Source organism: Anolis carolinensis, chromosome 1 (assembly GCF_035594765.1).
Source record: "Anolis carolinensis isolate JA03-04 chromosome 1, rAnoCar3.1.pri, whole genome shotgun sequence".
NCBI lineage: Eukaryota > Metazoa > Chordata > Lepidosauria > Squamata > Dactyloidae > Anolis > Anolis carolinensis.
In genome coordinates, this window is record NC_085841.1 from 99,517,192 (window position 1) to 99,541,742 (window position 24,551).

General features: G+C 41.3%; 1 protein-coding gene and 1 long non-coding RNA gene across 6 annotated transcripts in view; one reads left to right on the forward strand and one right to left on the reverse strand.

Moving 5' to 3' along the window:
* The first annotated feature begins 225 nt into the window (after nucleotides 1–225).
* The window catches only part of traf3ip2 (TRAF3 interacting protein 2), a 48,475-nt gene continuing 24,149 nt past the window's right edge, over nucleotides 226–24,551 (forward strand). For 2 of the 4 annotated variants that reach the window (XM_062968989.1, XM_062968990.1), the window contains exons 1-3: nucleotides 226–362; nucleotides 14,824–14,878; nucleotides 16,491–17,231. In XM_062968989.1, coding sequence (XP_062825059.1) covers nucleotides 14,863–14,878; nucleotides 16,491–17,231 — 757 coding nt within the window. In that variant the 5' untranslated portion in view covers nucleotides 226–362; nucleotides 14,824–14,862. Of the gene's footprint in view, nucleotides 363–14,823; nucleotides 14,879–16,490; nucleotides 17,232–24,551 lie in introns of those variants that run through there. The other 2 variants (XM_008121154.3, XM_062968991.1) reach the window with 2 other exon arrangements.
* Nucleotides 14,449–24,551, reverse strand: part of LOC103280876 (uncharacterized) — a 60,090-nt gene continuing 49,987 nt past the window's right edge. Inside the window, exons 3-4 of one of the 2 annotated variants that reach the window (XR_010002320.1) lie at nucleotides 18,797–18,893; nucleotides 14,449–16,975 (exon numbers count right to left, since the gene is read on the reverse strand). This is a non-coding gene — a long non-coding RNA (uncharacterized LOC103280876). Of the gene's footprint in view, nucleotides 16,976–18,796; nucleotides 18,964–24,551 lie in introns of both variants that reach the window. The other variant, XR_010002319.1, reaches the window with a different exon arrangement.

A 24,551-nucleotide genomic window follows, 5' to 3' on the forward strand; every position in this document is an offset into this window, starting at 1 on the left:
CTTGAGTTTGTCTGCAGTGCCTTTCATGTTCCCTGATTCGTGCTTGGGCATTGCTGCGTCTGGTGGTCACTATGTAGACTTGGGAATGAATGGCTGTGAGGAATGGTGGGAGTTGAAGTCCAAAACACCTGGTGGAGGGCGGAGGTTTGCCCAAGCCTGGCCTAGGCCTTCCTTCCTGTCCCGCGGCCTGAGGCGAGGCGAGGCGCGGGGGAGATTTGCATAGTTTACTACTTCCTGGAACAACGCGCTGCCGCGGCCTCGTACCTAGTGGAGAAGGAGGCCGGAAAAGGGCCGCGACGAGAGGCCGCTGCTGCTGCTGTTGCTTCTCCTTGGAGGCCCGCTTCTTCCTGCCTTCCTGAGGGGTGAGTGTGCGTCCCAGGCCTTCCCTCCTCTGCCTCAGGCCTGCCCCACTTTCCTCCCGGCGCCTTTCTTCTCTCAGGCGTTTCCCCTCTTCTCTCCCACAACAAAAATGGAGGTTGTCCCACGATGAAAAGTACATCTGTAGGATTCACACAATGTGGCACCACATAACTGTCTGGGCTCAATGCTATGGGATGAGGGAAGGTGCCGTTTTCGCTGCTAAAGAGTGCTGTTGCCTTCCAGGATCCCACAGCACTGAGCCTTGGGAGTTAAATGTGGTGTCAAACTGCATTCATTCAATCCAAGCATAGGCAAACTTTGGCCTTCCAGGTGTTTTGGACTTCAACTCCCACAATTCCTAACAGCCGGTAGGCTGTTAGGAATTGTGGGAGTTGAAGTCCAAAACACCTGGAAGGCCAAGGTTTGCCTTTGCCTGGTATAAGCAGAGTCAGGAATTGAAGTTGCAATCTCTGGAGTACCAAAGTTTGTGGATTGTTCTTTTGGATTGCTAGAATTGGGAGGGATAGCCAATACTCCAGAAGACAAGAACGGAATCCAAAAGGATCTTAACAGATTAGAGAGATGGGCCGAATCTCACAAAATGAAGTTCAACAGGGACAAATGCAAGATACTCCACTTAGGCAGAATTTTTTTTTAATTTCGTGTCAAAAGCATTGCATAACAAATACATTTTAAAATGGTTAAAAAAAGGAAATCAGAAGCAACTACAGTAGAGTCTCACTTATCCAACATAAACGGGCCGGCAGAACGTTGGATAAGTGAATATGTTGGATAATAAGGAGGGATTAAGGAAAAGCCTATTAAACATCAAATTAGGTCATGATTTTACAAATTAAGCACCAAAACATCATGTTATACAACAAATTTGACAGAAAAAGTAGTTCAATACGCAGTAATGCTATGTAGTAATTACTGTATTTACGAATTTAGCACCAAAATATCACGATGTTTTGAAATCATTGACTACAAAAATGCGTTGGATAACCCAGAATGTTGGAAAAGTGAGTGTTGGATAAGTGAGACTCTACTGTAAATAGTTTTAGACTAAAAGCGGGCAACAGCAACCACATTGTCCATAGCTTTAAACAACTCCTCCTCCGTACATGAGGCAAGACATTGTGGCAAGCATACATATGCGAAGTTGTTTGTTCTGCTCCACAGTCACACAAGGTGGAGGATTCCTACAGGTAGTGCCACCTTGCCAAATTGTCTTTAGATCTGCCCACTCCCCTTCTGAGTCTGTTCAGGGACTTCCAAATTGCCCATTCTTGGTTTGCCCCTGGAAGAAGACCCTCATGGGGGGCCATCCAGTTAGAATTGCCTGGTTTAGCTGCCCAGAGGGACACCCTTGCTGCTGCTGGAGGAACATCAAGAGGAGTGGTGGTTCTCATGAAGCCCTTCCTTGATTTGAGTCTGGTGGGAGGAGGCTGATAGTCATGCAGTGGATGGCTTTCACAATGTTCGACTTTATTTCTCTCGCAGTTAGCAACTTCCCGTCGCACGTCAGGAGGGGCAATGCCAACTAACTTGTAGAGTTTATCAACAGGTGTAGGTTTAAGGCATCCTGTGATTATTCTGCATGTTTTGTTTAGTTCTATGTCCACCTGCTTCGCATGGGCAGAGTTTTGCCAGACAGGACAGGCATACTCAGCAGTTGAGAAAAAATGAAATGCAAAGATACAGAATGGGGGAAGCCTGGTGCGACAGCAGTACATGTGAAAATGGTCTTGGAGTCCTCGTGGACAACAAGTTAAACATGAGCCAACAATGTGATGTGGCTGGCAAAAAAGCCAATGGGATTTTGGCCTGCATCAATAGGAGTCTAGTGTCTAGATCCAGGGAAGTCATGCTCCCCCTCTATTCTGCCTTGGTCAGACCACACCTGGAATACAATGTCCAACTCTGGACACCACAATTGAAGGGAGATGTTGACACCCAGAGGAGGGTGACTAAAATGATCAAGGATGTAGAGAACAAGCCCCATGTGGAGCGGCTTAAAGAGCTGGACATGTTTAGCTTGCAGAAGAGAAGGCTGAGAACAGATATGATAGCCATGTATAAATATGTGAGGGGAAGTCATAGGGAGGAGGGAGCAAGCTTGTTTTCTGCTGCCCTGGAGACTAGGACGCAGAACAATGGCTTCAAACTACAGGGAAGGAGATTCCACCTGAACATTAGGGAGAACTTCTTCACTGTGAGAGTGGTTCAGCAGTGGAGATCTCTGCCCCGGACTGTGGAGGCTTTTAAACAGAGGCTGGATGGCCATCTTTGGGGGGTGCTTTAAATGCACTTTTCCTGCTTCTTGGCAGGGGGTTGAAGTGGATGGCCCACGAGGTCTCTTCCAACTTCCAATGATTCTATGATTCTATTCTATGATTCTAAGACCATGGCTAGGATTCCTGGGCTTCTTCTTATAACCCTTGTATTTGTTTTGGTGTCATAAACCTTCCATAACCAATGCTGAGGCTACAGTTCTCTGAACACTTATTTGAGGCAATCAGCAGTGAACTTGGTGGGGCTTATTTGGAGTAAGTGCAGATAGGATGCCCTGCAGATGGATTTAGTGAAATAATTTTCAATAAATAATTGCAGGCAGTCCCCGAGTTAAAAACATTCAATTACAAACGACTCATAGAGAGTGAGAAAGTGAGAGGAAATCTACTCCTCGGAACAGAAATTCACTCCTAGAATCATAGAATCATAGAATTGGAAGAGACCTCATGGGCCATCCAGTCCAATCCCCTGCCAAGAAGCAGGAAAATCGCATTCAAAACACCCCCAACAGATGGCCATCCAGCCTCTGCTTAAAAGCCTACAAAGAAGGAGCCTGCAAGAGTTATCGTGGAGAAAAGGGGTCTCCAGTGAAGCTTTATCACCAATCATTGTTTCCGCAACAAGCTACTATTTTCAAAATCCAATTTTCAGAGGGACAGAAATGTGAAATCTTCTGTACAGGGGCACAGACAGCAAAACAAACACTACAGGGGTGTTAGCTTATCTCTTTGCTATCCAAAACGTGTGTGTGTGTGTGTGTGTGTATAGCTGGAGTTACACTTAAAAATGTACCTGTTCCGACTTACATGCAAATTCAACCTAAGAACAAACTTAGAGAACCTATCTTATTTATAACTTAGGGACTGGGTTGCTGTGAGCTTTCTGGGCTGTATGGCCATGTTCCAGAAGCATTCCCTCCTGATGTTTCGCCCACATCTATGGCAGGCATCCTCAGAGGTTGTGAGGTCTCTTGGAAACTAGGCAAGTGGGGTTTATATGTCTGTGGAATGTCCAGGGCGGGAGACTACCTGTATCTTCACACACGGAGGAAATACCAGACACATGCTTGTTTGTTGTACAAATCTGCACATGTAGAAACATATGGGTTGAGATGTTCTCCAGAATTACTGTGATTCAGAGACATCTTGAAAGTTGCTTATTTTCCAAGAGCCGAAGGACGTTGATCCAGTCAACAACACAAATTTAACATTTGATTTCTTGGAAAAGCAGACAAATGCTGTTGGGAGTTCTAGATGCAAGCTTTGCAGTTACGCTGAACTCTTTTTATCAGGTGAAACGAAAGAAGAAAATTAAAGTTAGGTGTGTTAACTGTAAAATAGGCCCATATACCAGCTTTAAAGGGTTGTCCACATGCCCCTGCTTAAACTCCACATTTTCTTGTTTAAAGTTTGAATTACTAGTCTCTGGCTGTTTGCAGTGAATGTTTCATCTGTTGGGGTCAGTGATAGGGGCCATCTCTGTGGAGTGACTCATCATGAGCTTCATAATTCCTTTCCCAGTATTCCTGAAGACTTTTTTTTCTCTTGGGAGTTCTTTGCCTTCTGCTGCTTAAAGAAAAGTAATGCTGTGTTGATTTCAATGTGACTATGCATTTTTTTACCTTTACTATGATTTACTGTTTTGTCTTTAAATTCTCAGCCACTTCCATTTTTCCGCATAAGAAATGTTTTTAAAAACGAAATCTTAACTTCTTTGCTATTGCTGTTAAATTTGGGCTCTAAATTCTGACACAGAAAGGCCTGAAATATAAAAAACCGTGTTCACTGGCTTTTAATTTGCAATGAATTCAGAAGTAGATTTTAAATATTATTCCATCCTCCTTTTCAGGGAGAAACCTGAGGTTGGAGATGAAACTAGCTGTCATTAGTGGGAACACTAGCTATTAGTGCTTTGTCCTGTCATGTATATCTCTCAGATAATCCAAAACTAAATACAGCTAAAACCAGAATAGTTGGCTGGTTAAAATATTGGTTTGCTCTGTGAGACCTCTCCTGTGCTCTGTTTAATTTAAGAAAATATATCTGATGAAAATATATAAAGACAACTGAAATTCATTCTCTCATACATACGTTTACATCACAAAGTGCTGTCTTTTTTGTTCCTCCTCCCCTGCCAGTATCTTAGCAATGGACCTGTCTCTTAGCAATATTAAATGGCATGAAATTGAAGGCCTTTGAAGTGGGAATTTACCTAGCGAGCCATTCTTTGCTGCATATTCTTTCTCACTGCTGTCAGGAGAAGGTATAATCAAAATCAAGCTGGTTATTCAGGCTCCTTTGGAGATCTCATCTGCTGACACAAGCCTTTAGAAAGGGAAACTGCACAGATTTCAAACAGACCATGAAGAATTATATTGAGAAATGTAAAGAATGGGCTTGAGTGCACAGCTATAAGCTTTCTTTAACACTGAAGCTCCTGGAGTTAGGAATCTGAATTCTCTGTCAGGACAGACTCATCCAGGATAAACTGCCCCAGTGGAACATCTGCTTCTTTTTTCTGTTATTCCCTCCTCTTTCCTTAAAAGCTTGAATGAATGCCGTTATCCATTGCCACAATCCTTTATCTGTGAACATTACTGTGCTTCACTGTTTTAGCTGTGGGAGAACATTTCCCACACCACTTACATGCTTCCTCTCTTCCTTCAGTCACACTGACAGGTTAAACAGAAGACTCTTAGTCCTGCCTCAGGATTTAGTACTTAAAAAGAAGTAAACATTAGGAAGTGCCAAATCACAAGAGTATTCTGCTGGGCAATTTACTGAAGGCTTCTGAGATTATTTACCCAAGGAATCTCTGTGATATTGCTTTGTATTTTTGACCAGTGGAGAAAAAGAAATTACAAGGATTTCAGACTTTAAATAATAGGACATCTTTTGTTGTCTTAGGATGCTTCTACATTGAATGTGTAATACAACTTGACACCACTTTAACTGCCATGGCTCAATGCTATGGGAACACCAGAGTTGCAGTTTTATAAAGTTTTAGGCCTTCTCAGCCAAAGAGTGCCTGTGCTTCACCAACACCCAGGATTCCATAATATTGGTCCATGGCAGTTAAAGAAGTGTCAAACTGTATTAAATATTCAATGTAGATGCATCTCAACTCAAACTTAATTGATTTGACATTTTAGGTTTCTTGCAGAAATACTTGTAGGTCTGGTAATTGCAAAATAATATGTAAAAGAATGGTGACTGTTGTGTATCGTATTGTTCTTATTGAAATATGCAAAGGTTGAAGAATTCCAAGCTGATCCAGGAAAAAGACTGAGTAGATAAATAAGATACTATTAATGCTATAATTTTATTGAGCAGTTTACTAAACAAGTCACATTGAAAACCCTGTCTACAAGTAATATTACTTGCACCATACATCAGAGCATGGGACTATGGGCCAAAATAACCACAAAGCTCTTCAAATAGCCCAACTTCAACCATGAAACTTTCTTCTTGATCTGACTTTCCATTCTTTCACTGCAACTTCTGTGCAGTTCAAATTCATGAACTTCTGTCATTCATCTTGCTTTTTCATGGATCGGGTACATAAGCCTCAAGGAGAACAGTACTAAACAAATGACTGTGTTGGACAGTGAACTCAATGTGGTAAAGTGGAACCTCCTTATCAGTTGTTTAAAATGAAAACCTTCAGGCAGAGTTGTGGAAAATAAAATCTGCAAAGGTTTATTATGTAACAAGTAAGTTAAACATGAAATCCCTAAAGTCTTTTTGCACTCTGAGCTCTACAGAACTCTGTTAAGATTCCCACCCCCTCTTCCTAAATTGCACGAACACATGTAATCCTTTCCTGACTGCCGTGCCCCTCAATCTATTTCTAACAGAACTTGTCTCTAGTTCTACGTGGCCCCATGTAACCCATTAACAGAAAAGCATCTAGTTTTATACTGTCCCTGCCCCAGGCTTCCTCTTCCATGGACTGATAGATTTACTCTTCCCAGTTTGCCCAGCTTTTTGCTTCACAGGGATAAATGCTAAAGGTAGTTCGAAATAGTCATATACCCCCAAGTTAGCTATAGCTCTCATTAGAAGATCTCATAGAGTCTCTGGGGAAAGTTGGATTGTTTTAATGCAGGGATGAAAATCACAGGCTTCTAGATGTTGATAGACTGGAGTTCCCAGCATTCCTCATCTTTGGCTAGGTTGGCTAGCCCTGCTGGGATTTGAAGTCCAGCAGCATCTGTATGAGTCTTATCTTTGCTGTAGAAGCCAAAATGCAGAAGGGCTGTGATCCATTCAGTCTGTTTCCTACCATATATAAGTTATTGGCTTCTCTAGAGACAAATGCATGTTGAGGTGATTATCCCTGAACAAAGAGAAATTACTACAGAATCCTTGATATGTATGAACAGTATCAGTATTTTTGTTTCCCCCACAGAAACAGCCAAAATGAAATTGGACTTGTTTCAGTTTGATATTGAAGTGTTCCCTTTATGTAACTGCAAAATGAGTGAAGCTTGAAGGAACACATCAAACCAGCTCTACTGGAACACATTATTATTCTTCCAAACTTGGCAGGAAAATTAACCATGAAGAACATGTGCTTCCTCAAATTAAATGCATGGATATATTTATTTTTCTGGACCAGAGAGATGCACAGGTCAGAATGGAGAAACAAAAAATTGCTTGAAAGGAACTTCATCTTGTAGGTTTTCACCTCCTTGTCTAATGGCAGCTTTTGGGAAAGAGAGCCATCAGGATAAGGGCTGCGTGAAATAAGGGTTAATCATCTCTTGCGGCTTCATCTTAGGGGAAAAAGACAAGAGTGGTTCAACATAACTGAACAAATGTTTTATGTACAACTAGCAATATGCACATGAAATAAAAAAGAAACAAAAATAAACTCAGGTCAGCTAAGTCTTGTACAAGTAATAAAAACATTTACAACTTTTAGTGACCACTTAAAGGCTTCTTCAAAAATGTTTCCAGGGATGATTTTTCTTTCACTAGCCTGTATTTTTCTTATCTTTGAAAGACACGGATATATGCCTTTTTTGAATATTTCTTTCTTGTGATATAACATTTTGCCCTATTCTTTCCATATTATTTCTACCAGTAATTCAATATATTTTGTTAAACGAGTAATGACCGGGAACACATGTGCTTCATTGACTGAGATACACCATATTGTACTCATCTATCGGAAAGATATCTAGTCCACCCTGTTTTTGCCAAAAGAAAAACTGTGAATAAATCAATTTGTCAGAGTGAACCATTAAATCACACGGATTCAAAGAGTCTGCTGTAGTTGGAATGAGTAAATGGATTTAGGCTAGGTTTGGGCTTTTAAAGGTTTTTTAAAAACAAATATATAGCTCTTAGTTTTCGAAGTGCTAAACTTTAAAGGAGAGTGCAATATTAAATATATTTTAAGGCAGGGGTCCCCAAACCAAGGCCATTTACCTGGCCCCCACTGTAGACTTAAGGTCACCTGAAGTCTGAAACAACTTGAAGGCACACAACAACAATCTTAATAAACTTGACTACCGCATCAGCCAAAAGCAGGCCCACACTTCCCATTGAAATACTGGTAAGTTTATGTTGGTTAAAATTGTTCTTCATTCTAAATATTGTATTGTTTTTTTTGCACAACAAATAAGACATGTGCAGTGTGCGTAGGGATTCGTGGGGTTTTTTTTTCCAAATAGAGTCTGAGCCCCCAACCGTCTGTGGGACAGTCAACTGTCCCTCGGCTTAAAAAGTTTGAAGACCCCTGCTTTAAGGGATGAGGCAAGAAAATTATTCTTATTTGTGTAGCTGTTCCTTTAAATGCCTTCTTTTTGGGAAGTTGTAAAAGCCGAAATGACACTGACTGTGTCTTCCATTCTAGAAAATAAAACTCTTGTAAATCAGGAGTGGAATGTTTTAGAGATACACAACACTTTACATTAGATACCCTTGAATTATAGACATTTTAATCAACCTCTTGCCAGCAAGAACCTGATATTTTAAGAAACAAAAAATGATAATGTAAGTAGCCAACAAAGTTTACATATGGAAAAATATTGAATAAGAACAATGCTGTTAATCCCAGAAATCTCTAAAGAGATTTTCTATTTATTTGTTCATTCTACACTATACAAAACACATAATAGATAGTATAAATCATCTGGCATATCCAAACGGACAATATGATAATAAAGCATTAAGATCATCATGGTAGGAAATTTGTGTTTCTGCAATTATTCTGGATAGAAAAACAGTCATTTCAACAATCCATCTGGAGAACTGGGGATTAACAGTGCTTTTTTGCCTGTCTAATCAGAAATAAACCCCATCGTCACTAATATCAGTGGGAAGTACTCCCAAATAAACATGCGTATGAATTGTCAGCGTGATTTAAGTGAAACAAAGTCAGGACAACATTAAGAGCAATTTAATAGAACTGTTCCTCCTTATTTTCCTTGTTCAGTGTTGTTAATTTGGAATTGAATAACTGTTTTACTACAGTTCTATTCTGAACAATTTCCAAACTGGCATGCCATGAAGGACTAGAATCTGGATGTAATGTGTGTGTGAGTAACAACAGCAAAAAAGCCTTTGAAGGAGAAGTACTAATCCAAAACATGCTGTTCCAATGCAATCATTATTGTGTGCTTTTAAGTAGTTTATAACTTATGATGACTCAAAGGTTATCATGGATTTTCTTTGCAAAATTTGTTCAGAGGATGTTTGCCTTTTCTTTTCACTGAGGCTGAAAGATTTTGCTTTGCCCAAGGTCACCCATAGGTTTTGTAGTTGAGCAGGATTTGAACATTGGTCTTCTGAGTCATAGTCCAACATTCAAACTACTGCACCATGTTGGCGCACCCAATGCAACTACTACAACTACGGTAAATTAAAACTTGAAATGAAAATGTGTTAAGCTATTTGAAGAATCTATGTTTCAGGAAGTCAGTCAATTCACACAAAACTGCCTGCAACATACATTGGCTTCCCTTAGCACTAGGTATTCCAGTATTGTTGTTAATTGTCCAGACCAAACACTGGAAAGCAGGTTTGTCATCTGTGAATTTAGATACCTTTAATTCTTGGTTTCTTGTACTTATTCTTGGTAATAGATTTTGGATGAAAAGGTTAATGAATTTTTCATGTAAGGATTACTTCTAAAATACCCTATTTCCCTGAAAACAAGACAGCCTCTGAAAATAAGACCTAATAGAGGTTTTGCTGAATTGCTAAATATAAGGCCTCCCACAAAAGTAAGACCTAGCAAAGTTTTTGTTTGGAAGTATGCCCGCCAAACAGAACACCAGAGCATGCAGGATTGGCAAATGTACGTACCATATATTGTTGTACATGGAAATAATAGTACTGACAAGAAATTCTTGATAGGATTCACAGTTTGTCTGGTTATGTTGGTTTGTGATGACAACTACTCTGTTTCCCCGAAAATAAGACAGTGTCTTATATTAATTTTTTCTCCCAAAGATGTGCTAGGTCTTATTTTCAGGGGATGTCTTATTTTTCCACAAAAAAATCACATTTATGGTTGAATTTTTTTAAAAAATGAACATTTATTATCTACTGTACAGTAGTTGTCATCACAAACCAGCATAACCAAACTGAATCCTTTCAAGAATTTCTATATTATATTTTATTGCTATACTGTTTTTAAATTACTGCTTTAAATTTCTGTTCATATGTAAATTTATGTTGTTGTTGGGCTTGTCCCTGTGTAAGCTGCCCTGAGTCCCTTCTGGGAGATGGAGATGGGATACAAGAATAAAGTTATTATTATATTATTATTATTATTTCTTGTTACTACCTTTATTTCCATGTACAACAATCTATGGTATGTATATTTACCAATCCTGCATGCTTCGAAACAAAAACTTTACTAGGTCTTACTTTCGGGGGAGGCCTTATATTTAGCAATTCAACAAAACTTCTATTAGGTCCTATTTTCTGGGAATGTCTTATTTTCAGGGAAACAGGGTACTGTACAGTATATAATAAATGTTCATTATTTTGTTCAACAATAAATGTGAATTCTTCACGGAGAAATAAGTCATCCACTGAAAATAAGACCTAGCGCATCATTGGGAGAAAAAAATAATATAAGACACTGTCTTATTTTCGGGGAAACACGGTACTGAATTTCATCGCATAATAGCCACCACCACATAATAGTGTCCTCCTTTTGAGGAAGGCAAAATAGGACGTTTGCCTTTCTCTGCATAATAGTTACATGCTTAGTTCACTTGCCAGGGCGAGTGAAATATAGGTGAGACTGCCCTTTTGGTACCGTGGGGCTTGAGTCGGCTAGGAGCTGAGTCAAATCCCACAGCGCCAAAAGAGAAAGAAGGCCGGCGGGGCAGGAGTGAATTCATTCTCTCTGCACCAGCTCCTTTTCCCTTTTGTCAAGAGGGCAGCAAGGGGGTGAACCATCACCCACTAACACAGCTGTTCCCTTTGAGGATGCACTCACCCATGTGGGTGATCCTTCAAAGGGGCAGCCATGCGGGTGGGTAGAGTGCCACTCACTTGTACGGCTGAGTCTAAAGGGACAGCGATACAGACAGGTGACTGTTCACTCTCCCATGCAGCTTCCGCTTTGAAGGAGCGGCTACATGGGCAAGTGAAGTGTCACCCGGCCACGTGAGTGCTTTCTTTCAGGGCACAGCCACAGAGGTGGGTGAGCAATCACCTGCCCGTGTGGTTGTGTCCTTTCATGTACTATTACATGAAATAAGTCCTTCAAATTGGGCTTTTTTCACTGTGTAGTAGTTGCCATCGCATATTTATTCATTTATTTATTTACAACACTTTTACCCCGCCCTTCTCACCCGAGGGGACTCAGGGCGGCTTACAAAAATTGGCAAAATTTAATGCCCAAAAATGCAATCATAAAAGCATAATAGTTACACCCTTCTCCCCCCCCCCCCAAATTGGAAGGGGGAGTGCAACTATTATGTGATGAAATATGGTATTGTTCATAAGCATCTCTATTACATCATATACATGTAACAGTTTTATTTAGGAATTGGCCTTTTTTCCAGATTTATTTTGAATGGTTGGTTATATATTCTTTTATATTGGTATGACCAATATTCATCTAAATCTAAATCTAAATCCATAATAAAAGCGAAAACCCGTATGTGTGTATGTGGCACGGATGTCTGCTCACACAGACAGCCTCCGGCCTCCACAAACAGGCTATAGTTTTCAGGGTTAAGAATCTAGCAAGTCACTCTTTTCCACTGACATTGCAATTACAGTGAGTTCCATGAACATGCAGCCCAACCCCTGCCAATGTGCTTCCCAAACACTACAGCCCACCACCCAAGGAATGCTTTTGTTTGGGGACCATTTCATCCTAGATTTTGCTTTTTCTTCCACCACAGGCAGGCATCCCAGGGTTCTCCATTGCTGTGGAATTTGCATGGCCCCGCCCACTGCCCTTTCCTTTCTAATCTCTCTGCATAACAAACAGAGCACAACTGAGCTGCAACTAAACTTACTGGAGGAGTTTAGGGATTGACTCCACATGGTGGAAGTTGTAGTTCACCCTGCATCAAGTCAGAGCACTGTCACTCCTACTGGGGAATATACAGGAGTTGTAGTTCACCTACACCCAGAATGCTATTAACCCAATAATGATGGCTCTCGACCAAACTTGCTATGCAGACTCGATATGCCCAGATTTGACTACTGGTGGGTTTGGAGGGGAACTGGACTGGAAGTTGAGGAGTAGTAGGTACTGGGATTTATAGTTCACCTGCAATGAATGAGCATCACACTTGGCACACAGAGCCCCCATAACCAATGCAACATATTGGACAAGTTTGGGGAAAAGGGAGTTATAGTTCACCTCCAGCCAGATAAACACTGACCCCCACTGACAATGCACTAGGACCACACTTCACAGAGAGAAGCCTCATGACCTACTGAACATACTGCAGGTATTTGTGGGAAGGGGGCCTTGATTTTGGGAGTTGTAGTTCACCTCCATCCAAAGACCACTGAACCCAGCCAATGATGAATCTAGACCAAACTTGGCACACAGACTGAATATTGCCTGCTGTGGATACTGATAGATATTTCGGGGCAATTGCCCCGGGAATCTAGAAATTGCAGTAGTTCACCCCCATCCAGACAGTACTGCACCACACCTGGTACACACGCCCAAAATGGCCAACTTATAATACTGGCAGGGTTTGGGAAGAATTCAGCCACGATTCTGGGAATTGTAGTTCACCCACTCCAAACAGAATACATAACATTAAAAGACAAATAATATCATTCTCAAATGACCCGGGCATCGCCGGGTCCCCAAGCTAGTATATCTATATAAAGATGAGAAAGAATGCCTTATGTATATAAAAGAAAGATATTTTCTATGCTAGGATAGTTGTTTTTCCTCAGCAAGATTTGTTGTCTTTTCTTTCTGAGGCTGAGTTGCCCAAGGTCATGGCTAAGCAAGGAATCAAACCCTGGAGTCATTGTCCAACACCAAAACTACAATGCCATGCTGCTATTACTAACTTGCAGTAATTAGTAGAGCGCCAGTATGTTGTCATGGTTTACGTGTTGGATGAGGATTTCAAACTTTAGGGTTCAACCTATGGTTTCTTGGACAATGATGTATTTTGGACCTCTCTCTCCAAAAGTGAAGGTTATAATCAAGAGTTTTCCATGGATCATGGTGGAACGTCTTGCCATCATGGCAACAAAAACTCACAAATTTTCTATTGGTAACAGTTAAAAAAGGGTAGCATGCCTAGGATTCCTCAGGATTAATTTATTCCTGTAGTAACAAAATCCTTGAGCATGTTCTAAAACAGGTGGGAAAGTATTCCCACAACATAAAGTCAGGGTCTCAATCAGAAGTCCAAAAACAAATAAAAACCAACAAACAAACAAAACAGATACCAACATTTAATAAATGTTATTTCTGTCAAATATGAAATTAGATAAATGAGCAACAAATATATTTATAACAGTAATGAACAATATCAAATTAAAAAATATTAATTATTCAGTTATTTGTTTCCTTTACATTCAGTTGCTTTCAAGAGTCATAATAATACAGATAGAACACTAATGAGTGAAGGTGCTGTTATCTCTGAGTAGTAATGGGTGTATACCTATTTTGGCAATCAGATGAAAGACTACAAAGATTTCAAATGAGAAAATACCCTGTGGCTGGGACAGGAAGAAGACAGATTGGAATCTGATGGTAGATATCTGTTAATATGCAGTAGATCACATTTTTAAAAAAACAGTAGCAACAACGGGAAACTGTGCACTGGTCCAAGAGGTCACGAAGAGTCGGAAACGACTATGCGACCGAGCAGCAGCAGCAGCATTCAATGATCCCTATTCCCAGATATTTCTAATGTCAGCTCAGTGGCTGAAATTAAAGAGCAGGGGAAAAACAGAGATGGATTTCAATGCATCAGGATTATAAATTCAGTTTTCGTGCTAAAAACAAATTCTTTTGATGCTCTAATGATCTTCCAGTTATCATCTAAGTTTTCCTTGACAAAGCATGCCATGCCTGATCAATGACCAAACATCCTATTCTGTATGAGTGAAAAATAACCCCCCACCACACCCCTCATAATTATATGGTCTTCATGTAACTTATCTGTTAGGTCAGGCCATCTGAAATATACCCTCTACATTTGATAACGAATCAGTTAAAAATTGGGATGCCCTCCAAGCCCTCCCCAAAAAGATTTCCATGTGTGCCACTTAGCCTTTATTTTAAATCAGCTATGTCTGTCCAGATGCAATTAAAACAAACATACATTAATAAGTATAAACCAGTTTTATTTATACAGGCAGTCCCCGCATTACAAACATCCAACTTACAAACATCTCACAGTTAAGAGCGAGGTGAGACAACAGGAAGTGAGAGAAATCTACCCCTAGGAAGGGAAAGCAAGAAATGCTAGCAGTACTTAGCAAAGTCTTTACTTAAATTTTCAAATCACCAATTCAAATGTTTAAAGAACATTATGCTGGAGTCATTATTTTCTTGTCTTTGAGATATGATTGTAATTAAAAGGTTGGTTGTTTAATAGCTGACTTTTTTCCAGCACATAATTTAAAGTTATTAAACTTGTGGAAGTAACATTTGCTGTGATAGTCAGTGGTCATTCTTTTGTCTTTGTTTTTCTCTCCTCAGTTGCCATTTCTGTTTACACATTTTCTTTGGAATCTAAAAATGACCTCCTTCGCAGGTGAGTATATTTGTACCACTTTTGGGCAAGATGAGAGGTGTTCAATTCTTTCTGATAACATGCACTGTAAGTGATATATTCAAATGGGGCCAAATTCTCAAACTTCTGTGAGTTTTTTTAGCATTCAAAATGGCCAGTTCTTTCAAGCACCCTTGAAATTACCCTTTCCTGCAAATTAAATATAACTTCAGCATCTAGTTGCAGATGGGGGTTTGAGGGGTGGTCCCAAAGTGAGCCTCTACCCACCCCAGTTCTATCCACAAACACGTATTTAAAAGCATAATGTAATGAATATGCTTCCTGAAAAAGTGAACTCTCTCCAAGATCATGCTCAAATTTGGTGGCACATAAATCTCCACCAAGAGTGTTTCCATTCCTTCTTCCTTTCCCTAGGCATGCCACCAACTACCTTGTCTGTGCATCTATCTATGGCCACTTGACCAGGGGAAGAAGGGTGGCCAGATAGTGTCCAGCTGTGTTCTTCGAGATAGACAGAAAGATGATACCTTGGATCTCGCAAGGTTCTTCCAATGACCCTTAAGAGATCAAGAAGATGCTGGCTTCCCCTGATCATTAAATAGCTTTTTTTTTTGGACCATAGTGCCAAGCCATTACAGAGGTAGATGGGACAGGGAGAGGATTATTATTATAGACAGATGCATAGGATATCTGCATCTAAGTGACCAAAGACACATTCAACTATAACTTATAGTTGTCACCAACAGAATTCTGGCCATCTGATACATTATATGTAGCAGAAGTGAGCAATTTGCAGCATTTGGATCACATGCAGGCCCTCAAGGCTGTTTTTGTAGACCTCCATACCTCTAGATTTCCTAGACAGTAATTTTTCCAGTGACAAAGAAGGAAAAGATACATTGTTATTTCTTGAAGCATCCAGAAAGAGCAATTTATGTTTCAATGAACATGCAAAGAGCCTTTGGACTCTTTAATATAAAAACACATTCCTCCCTAAAACCAGAAGTGCATTTCTATCCATATCTAGGTTTGAGAGTTTCTTTGGGTTGCGAGTATTTTTTGTTTTGTTTTTGCAATTTTGGCAGAGTGTGTATGTGTGAGATAGAGACAGATCCATAGAGGACTATAGGAAAAAACAGTCTCTGGTCTACTGTGGTTGATTATCCAGAGATGGATAAATATCCACACACACACATCTCCTCCTGATGATGCTGATGGTGATGATATTTGTATCCTACCCACTATTATAAAGTGTCTGAGTGATGTGCAATAGAATCAGTTTAAGCAATGTACTTTAAAAAAAAACCAATAATTTAAGCAATCTGAAAACATGTGACACCTTTGAATAATTTAAACGTTGAGTAGTTTAAAATGTTAAAATAATGTAAGCTCTTTGGGTATGTGAATTAGGATGGAATCATTAGGCCCCAAATGCTTTAATAAAAAAAAAGGCAAGCTTAACTTGATGCTGCTATGAAACCTATGAAAACTGAGGGAAGACCTGATCAGTCTCCAAGGGAAGATCAATCAGGCTTCCAAAGGCATTCCATAATAAGGTGGCCACAGCAGATAAATTGTTACATTATAAGAACTGTCAAATTATCTCTTACTGTATTTCCCCCCATATTTTTAGGCTTGGTGATGGGTCGAAGTATACCAGTTGAAGTTGATGAAACTGGAGATTTGTCTTCATTTCCAGAACATTCAGCAGAGGAGAGTTTGGACCCTTCAGATGAAAATATAGAGAACTTGGTACCTGTTGCATCTTACCCATCTTCTCATGGAATGGCTGGGCAGCCACGTTTTTACAAGCATTCTAGTTGTCCAGATCATAATAATATTATACTGGAAGCACATGATTACAATTTCCAGCAAAAATTCCAGGATTCTGGAAAGGAGCCATCTCCTTGCCCATCTGGTGAATCAGTGGTCTCATCAAAACTTAATCTTTTATCAGATCAACTGCTGAGGTTTCAACTTTCAGCTGTTTCTCCTGATACTGGGCAAAATTCTGGCAGTTTGCACAGAAATTCATCTGATATGTCCCATAGTTCGCTTGATGAAAGCCATGAGAGTGCAGAATCAAGCCAGGCTCAGAGTAACAGGACATCATTAGACCTACAGACAGAAGACGTAGGATATAATTCCCAACCTCTAGACATTATGGGTATCCGACAACTAGAACCTCCATTGCCGCTTACATCTGTCTATAACCTTCAGGATCTTCCAAGGCCTCTGATGTCTGGAGAGTATCTACAGGTGGACCCTAGGCTATGTCGTGTGCTCCCACAAGTGCCTCGGCCCCAGATTTCCCCACAAGCTCAGTGGCATCCTAGATACTGCCTTCCTGATTATGCACACTACCAGAATCCATGTAAGTTACTTAGATATTGGGCTATATGTTTGCCCTTCCTTATTGACTAAGGGCTGCCTTTCTGTAAAATGATACTGCAACTGTGTTTTGCCTTTTTTTTTTTTTTAGGTGGGGGGAGGGCCTTGCTGGTTTCCAGATTTTGTTAACAGCCCTTTTATTTTTACAATTCTTAGCTATATTAGTGAGCTCATATAGGCTAGATATTCTACTTAGTTAATTATTTTCAGGAGCCAAATATTTCAATTTCTTTACATAAAATACTCTGCTCATCTAAGTTTTGCATATACTACTCCGGAAGTTACCGTCCACTGCTGGAACCTCCTATTATTACAATTTCTCTTCTACATTCTTCATTTCTCACTAGCATAGAGTTTTATTCTTCCCTTTTTTTCTGCCAGTATATGAAAAATCAGTATTAACCATTCTTACTAATCCACGGTTTTGGTCTTGCCATTACTTCATCTAAAACTGTACTATGTACTCCTGTGCAGAGTTTTACCAAATCAGTTATCATAATTTAATTTCCCATCAACATATATGGCCCCTTTGACATTAGGTGAAAAAGAATTTCAATTTGTGTTTATGCATTCAACAGTGGGTATATAGGATATGTCAGTGATTCCTGAACACTAAAACTCCAGGTCTTTTGCACTTCTACTCTCAGAAGCCTCAGATGCTTTGGCCAGTGATCTGAAAACTGAAGTCCCAAACACTTGGAAGACCAGAGTTTGGGAAACATTAGGCTATATTAATATAGTAGGCAGGTGGGAACTGTTTGTATCCCACTGTGACATTTATCTCAAAAATAGTATAGAAAAGACCACATGTAAACAGACTCTTGTCGTCCATTGGCCAGTTCATAGCACAGAATGGGGAAAGTGAAGCCCAGGGTCCTCAAAGCTCCAAAAAAGTCCTTTCAAATTGAATTGATAGGCATGGGATCTTCATTAAAAAAAAAGGACATAGCCATGGGTCATTTCATGATATAAAAATGCTTCTTTTGAATCAAAACAGCTCAGAGGGGCCAAAAACATGACAGAAATGCCCTGATATTTTCAAGAGCAGGGGTGGGCAAAGTGTGGCCTGCACACCTCAGATTGTCCATGAGATCCAAAAATCCAGTTTCCCATGTCTCTGGAGAATCTTAGTATTTAAAATACCCACCATTGCTTGCCCTTCTTTGGCGTAAACAGTTCTTAGTTTGCTATGGCAACCAACATACTCCCACAGTTTCTATCCTCCCCTTCCCACCCCCTTGCAATTGTTCCTGCCTACCCTCTTTGCTGCCCATCTTCCCTCAATCCCCAAGGGCCACTCCAAATGTTTCCATCCATCCCTCCATCCCCCCTTGATTGCATACATACTGTACTCTTTGCTCAACCCACGTCAACAGAAATCTTGTTGGTTACCTCAAAATGCATCTGCTCCTCTTCTCGAAAATATAAATCAGATTTTTTTAAAGTATTACTCTTGAGTAGTGCATGTCTGATTGCAACCCCCAGTCCTGCCACAGTTGCCCGCCCCTATCTTAGAGGGTATTCAGATGCCAAGTCTTCATGTCTCACCTTGCCTGGCCTCTCATGTCTTGTGTATTCATTTCAGGTTAGAGACGTCCATACTTATGCTATGCAGCAAACAGTGGTAGTGTTGTTTGTTTATATACTGAAACACATATATTTTTGTTAGTCTTCATAAGGGTTGCTAAAAAGCTCATGGTGATAAAACTATAATCCTGAAAGAATAAAAGTAGAAAATTGTGAAATGAATACATCTGTTAAAAAAAAACAACCAACAAATTGCTAACAATTTGAGTGCCGGTCTAAAAGCCATCAAGAACCCAATTGCAGCATAGCTCTGATGGTGCCATTAGAAAGCCCCTATCTCATGTTACTGCTTGCAGCATCTCTCTTGGCATCTGACAGGGCAACCAAAGAGGACTATAATTGGAGCATAGCTTTATGTGGGAGGAATCCTGATTCAAATCCAGTTAGCAGTTACATATGTAATATTCAGCTCATTTAATTAGACTGGCAGAAGAAATTATTCTAAATCATTGCACCCATCACAGATTCTCAATTTTTCCCAAGGGATATCACATTTTTGCTGCTTCCTTTGCCCACCTCTACTTTCTCACTTTCTATTTCCTTTTATTCCCTAAGGCCTGTTTTTTCTGGCTAGAAACAATCCCACTATTTATGTCCTCTATTTCACAAAGCTACAGATATGTTAAATGACGCTTCATGAGCTCTGTGGTGGAACACCAGAACTTGAAGAAACCTTTTTTTGAACAACAACTCCAAAAATTCCCCAGGCAACATTGACATTGATCGAAACTCTAGAAAACTAGCAGAAGATTTATTTGATACAATTGTAATTGCCTAGCTGCTTTTAATTGCTCTGTTTTATTTCATTGTATTGTTGTTTATTGGTATTGAATCTTGCCAGATTTATAAGCTGCCTTGTGTCCCCTCGGGTGAGAAAGGCGGAATGGAAATAAATAAATAAATAAATAAATAATGGGAAACTGCGCATTCAGCTCAGAAGTGCATGCAAAAAAGATATGAACTGTACTTAGGAGTAGAATGGAAACCATGTCTATGAATTCCTGGACCAGGGAAGGGCTAGTCCTGGATGTGTGGACAGAATGCTTTTTCTCTGGGAATACTATAAATGTGAACCAATATCATTCCAGATTTGAATAGTCCGCAAACCTTTTTTTTTTAGTTTTGTCTAGGACAGTGATGACGAACCTATGACACACGTGTCAGCACTGACACGCCTAGCCATTTTTGCTGACATGTGGCCGCATGCCAAGAAGGACATTTCATCCTTGGCTCCTGCATAGCCAGGTGCAGTAGTTGAGGATGAAACATTTGCTGTAGTGTGGCGGCCGCCGCTAGTGGGCAAAAGGGGCTCCACAGGCTGGGCCATTGCCTCAGTTCTGGGGGAGTGGCCATGGCCCCGGATGAGGGAGAAGAAAAGGAGGGGGAGCATCGTCCAGGCTGAGCGAGGGAAGGGAAGGGGAGCTGAGGAAAGGAAGTGAGAGCCGCCACCGGCCTCTGCGGCTGGGCTGGGCACAAAGAGAAGCCACTGCTGTGGCTCTGAGGAGGGTTTTTGTTCAGTCACATCAAGCAGCGCAGGCAGTGCAGGCCGCGGAGGGCGCCAGGTAAGCTTGGCCTGGGGAGCACCCACTTGCCTGATGTTAGCCAGAGGTGGCTTTGGTGTGCCAGCTGAGCTCCCTCATTCAAGTATGGCTTGCTCCAAATCCCTGGGGCAGCGGCGGGGATAGCGCCATGCGCAGGAATGCCATCCCAACTGGGTCCCTCAGGGAACCAGCCGGGGCAGGGAAAGAAAGAGGCCTGCTGCTCGGCCGTTGCGGGCCCTCGGAGCCAGGCCCTCATTTGCGGTGGTGGACCTGGGAGGGCCTGGCTCCAAGGGCCTGCACCGGCTGAGCAGTGGGCACATGGCTTGGCCACACCCACTCTTCTGCTCCCTGTTGCCATGGCAACTCCTCCCTGACCCTCTTTCTCTTTCCACATGGATCTTTGCTCCAAGAGCTTTCACCTCTTATCCATTCCTTTGTGGTGGTGGGCCTGGAAGGGCGTGCCTCTGCACCAGCTGAGCAGTGGGCCTCTTTCCTCCCCTGCCCTGGCTGGATCCCTGAAGGACCCAGTTGGGATGGCATCCCTACACATGGTGCTATCCCCGCCGCCGCCGCCCCAGGGATTTGAAGCAAGCCGTATTTGGATGAGGGAGCTCAATTGGCGCACCAAAGCCACCTCTGGCTGACATCGGGCAAGTGTGTGCCCCCCTCCAGCCCAGGCCAAGCTTACCTGGCGCCCTCCATGGCCTGCACTGCCTGCGCCGCTTGATGTGACTGAATAAAAACCCTCCTCAGAGCCACAGTAACGGCTTCTCTTTGTGCCCGGCCCAGCCGCAGAGGCCAGTGATAGCTCTCACTTCCTTTCCTCAACTCCCCTTCCCTTCCCTCACTCAGCCTGGATGACGCTCCCCCTCCTTTTCCGTTCCCTCGTCCAAGGCTTTGGCCACTCACCCCAAACTGAGGCAGCGGCCCGGCCTGTGGAGCCCCTTTTGCCGCACTAGCAGTGGCCACCATATTCCCTGATGCAACAGGAGGGAGTGGCTTCAAGCAATACGGTACATTAAAAGAGGTAGTGAGGGAGAGAGGGAGGGAGGGAAGGATGCTATATTTATTTAAATAAATATAGTGTCCCTACTTCACGGATTTCAACTTATCACAGGTGGGCCTGGAATGTAACCCCCGCAATAAGTGAGAGAGCACTGTATTAAATATAGTTACAATTATCCATTTTTGTTATTAAACTATAAATATAGCAGTATTATGGGGTTTTTTTCAAAGTGACACACCACCCGAGTTATGCTTGGTTTTTTGGTGAATTTTGACACCCCAAGCTCAAAAGGTTGCCCATCACTGGTCTAGGAAAATCCAGAATGTGAAAAAGCAAAAACAAAAGGTACTTGATACATTATGTTTAAATCCATGTACCCTGGTGTCTTGCTAATCCTCACTCCTCCTCATACATAACAGCACCCTCTCAAACAAAGCTTGCTTTAAAGCACGAATCATTATGAAATTTTAACAATATTTCAAAAAGATTCCCCCCACCCCCGAAAATACCCAGACCCACTGACTTACTCTGACCTGGGGATAGTCTTTTGCTCACTAACCTTCCCCTTTTTTTTTTACAAGGCATACAATTGACACCTGACAGCTTTTCATATTTCTAGTGATTACTGGGCAATCATCACTCACAATAGAGTTTTGTGCTTAAGTGTGTTCTAATGTATACCTTCTAGACAGAAACAATCTAGTGTTCCCAGGCAGTCATCTAACCATGGGCAGCGGCTTGCCAATGTTTATAATAGGCTCACTGTTGCATTTCAAAGACGTTACGAGTTGGGTCGATACAGGGAATGTTGTGGATGTAGCCTACCTGGATTTCAGTAAGGCCTTCAACAAAGTCCCCCATGACCTTTTGGCAAACAAACTAGTAAAATGTGGGCTAGACAAAACTATTGTTAGATGGATCTGTAATTGGCTAAGCGAACGAACCCAAAGGGTGCTCACCAATGCGTCATCTTCATCATGGAAAGAAGTGACAAGTGGAGTGCCGAAGGGCTCCGTCCTGGGCCCGGTTCTGTTCAACACCTTTATTAACGACTTAGACGAAGGGCTAGAAGGCACAATCATCAGGTTTGCAGACGACTCCAAACTGGGAGGGATAGCTAACACTCCAGAAGACAGGAGCAGAATTCAAAACGATCTTGACAGACTAGAGAGATGGGCCGAAACTAACAAAATGAAGTTCAACAGGGACAAATGCAAGATACTTCACTTCGGCAGAAAAAATTGAATGCAAACATACAGAATGGGGGACGCCTGGCTTGACAGCAGTATGTGTGAAAAAGACCTTGGAGTCCTCGTGGACAACAAGTTAAACATGAGCCAACAATGTGATTCGGCAGCTAAAAAAGCCAACGAGATTCTGGTCTGCATCAATAGAGGTATAGCATCTAGATCCAGGGAAGTCCTGCTACCCCTCTATTCTGCTTTGGTCAGACCACACCTGGAATACTGTGTCCAATTTTGGGCACCGCAGTTGAAGGGAGATGCTGACAAGCTGAAAAGCGTCCAGAGGAGGGCGACTAAAATGATTAAGAGTCTGGAGAACAAGCCCTATGAGGAGCGGCTTAAAGAGCTGGGCATGTTTAGCCTGCAGAAGAGAAGGCTGAGAGGAGACATGATAGCCATGTATAAATATGTGAGGGGAAGTCATAGGGAGGAGGGAGCAAGCTTGTTTTCTGCTGCCTTGCAGACTAGGACACGGAACAATGGCTTCAAACTACAGGAAATGAGATTCCACCTGAACATCAGGAAGAACTTCCTCACTGTGAGAGCTCTTCAGCAGTGGAACTCTCTTCCCCGGACTGTGGTGGAGGCTCCTTCTTTGGAGGCTTTTAAGCAGAGGCTGGATGGCCATATGTCAGGGGTGCTTTGAATGAGATTTCCTGCTTCTTAGCGGGGGGTTGGCCTAGATGGCCCATGAGGTCTCTTCCAACTCTACTATTCTATGATTATCTGAATAATCCTTCTCTAAGGATGAATGCTGAAACTTGGCTTCCTGGTAGTAAAAACACAAATCTGAGATTACCGAATAGGGGAGAAAACATCAATTACATCTTCTAAAAGTAATGCAAAGTGTAGGAGTGATGCCATTCTAAGCTCTTGCTTTTCTTTCAAAAGAGTCTTGCAATATTTTTAGGTTATAATTCAGCCAAAGATGAGTACACTGGGACTCATTCATGTCTGTATATTACCAGAAGAATTCAACACATCCTTTAAGGCAGGAGTGCAAACTGTGTTATTTTTAGATGTTGTTGAAGAACATGAGCCCTTGTATCTCATTAATCTGTCTGAATTTACTTTCCTTAATTTGACTGGGAAACATTCTCATATCTGAAAAGACAGAAACTGTAGGACACAATCTGGGTAAAAGGGTGGTCATGATGTGGCTCCTCAGCAATTCCTACCATTCCATACCAATTACTGTGTAGTCTAGGACAGCTTAAACTTGTAGTTCAGTAACATTTGGAAAACAACAGAATTCCCATCCCTGAGCTAAAAATCAAACATTTTGAAAAGTAAATTGATTTCCATGGAGCCCTTTAGCATACTTAAATCTCTACAATTTAAATCAGTTGACTACAGTGTTCCATCACTTATCGTGGGTGTTACGTTCCTGGACCACCCACAAAAAGTGAAAATCCGTGAAGTAGGGACCTATATTTATTCTAATATTTATACATTATTTTAGTAGTTATACACTATTTTAAGTCTTTATAAACCCTCCCCACACATTTATACACTACATAACCCTTTCCCATTCCCATTCCTGGAGAGGGATAGCTGCGCATGAACAAAAGAAAAAAAAACGACAGTTACTGAGCCAATCAGCGACTGGGATACAGAGCAGCATTCTCTGGTTGGTCACTTTCCGTCAGTCAGCCAATCGTGTGTTGTTTACAATCTCACATTGGCAAGTAGCATCTCAAGCGGCCGCTGCGCAGCTTCTACTTTTCTGAGTAAATACGCTATTTACTGTAAATTGAATTTTTTATGATTCATAATATTATTTTAATGTTAGAATTAGTATTTTTAATTTGTGAAACAGTGAAAATACCGTGATAAATATTTTACATTAATATTTATTGAAAAACTGCAAACAGCGAGTCCTCGAAAAGCGAACTGTGAAGTAATGAGGAAACACTATATACCTG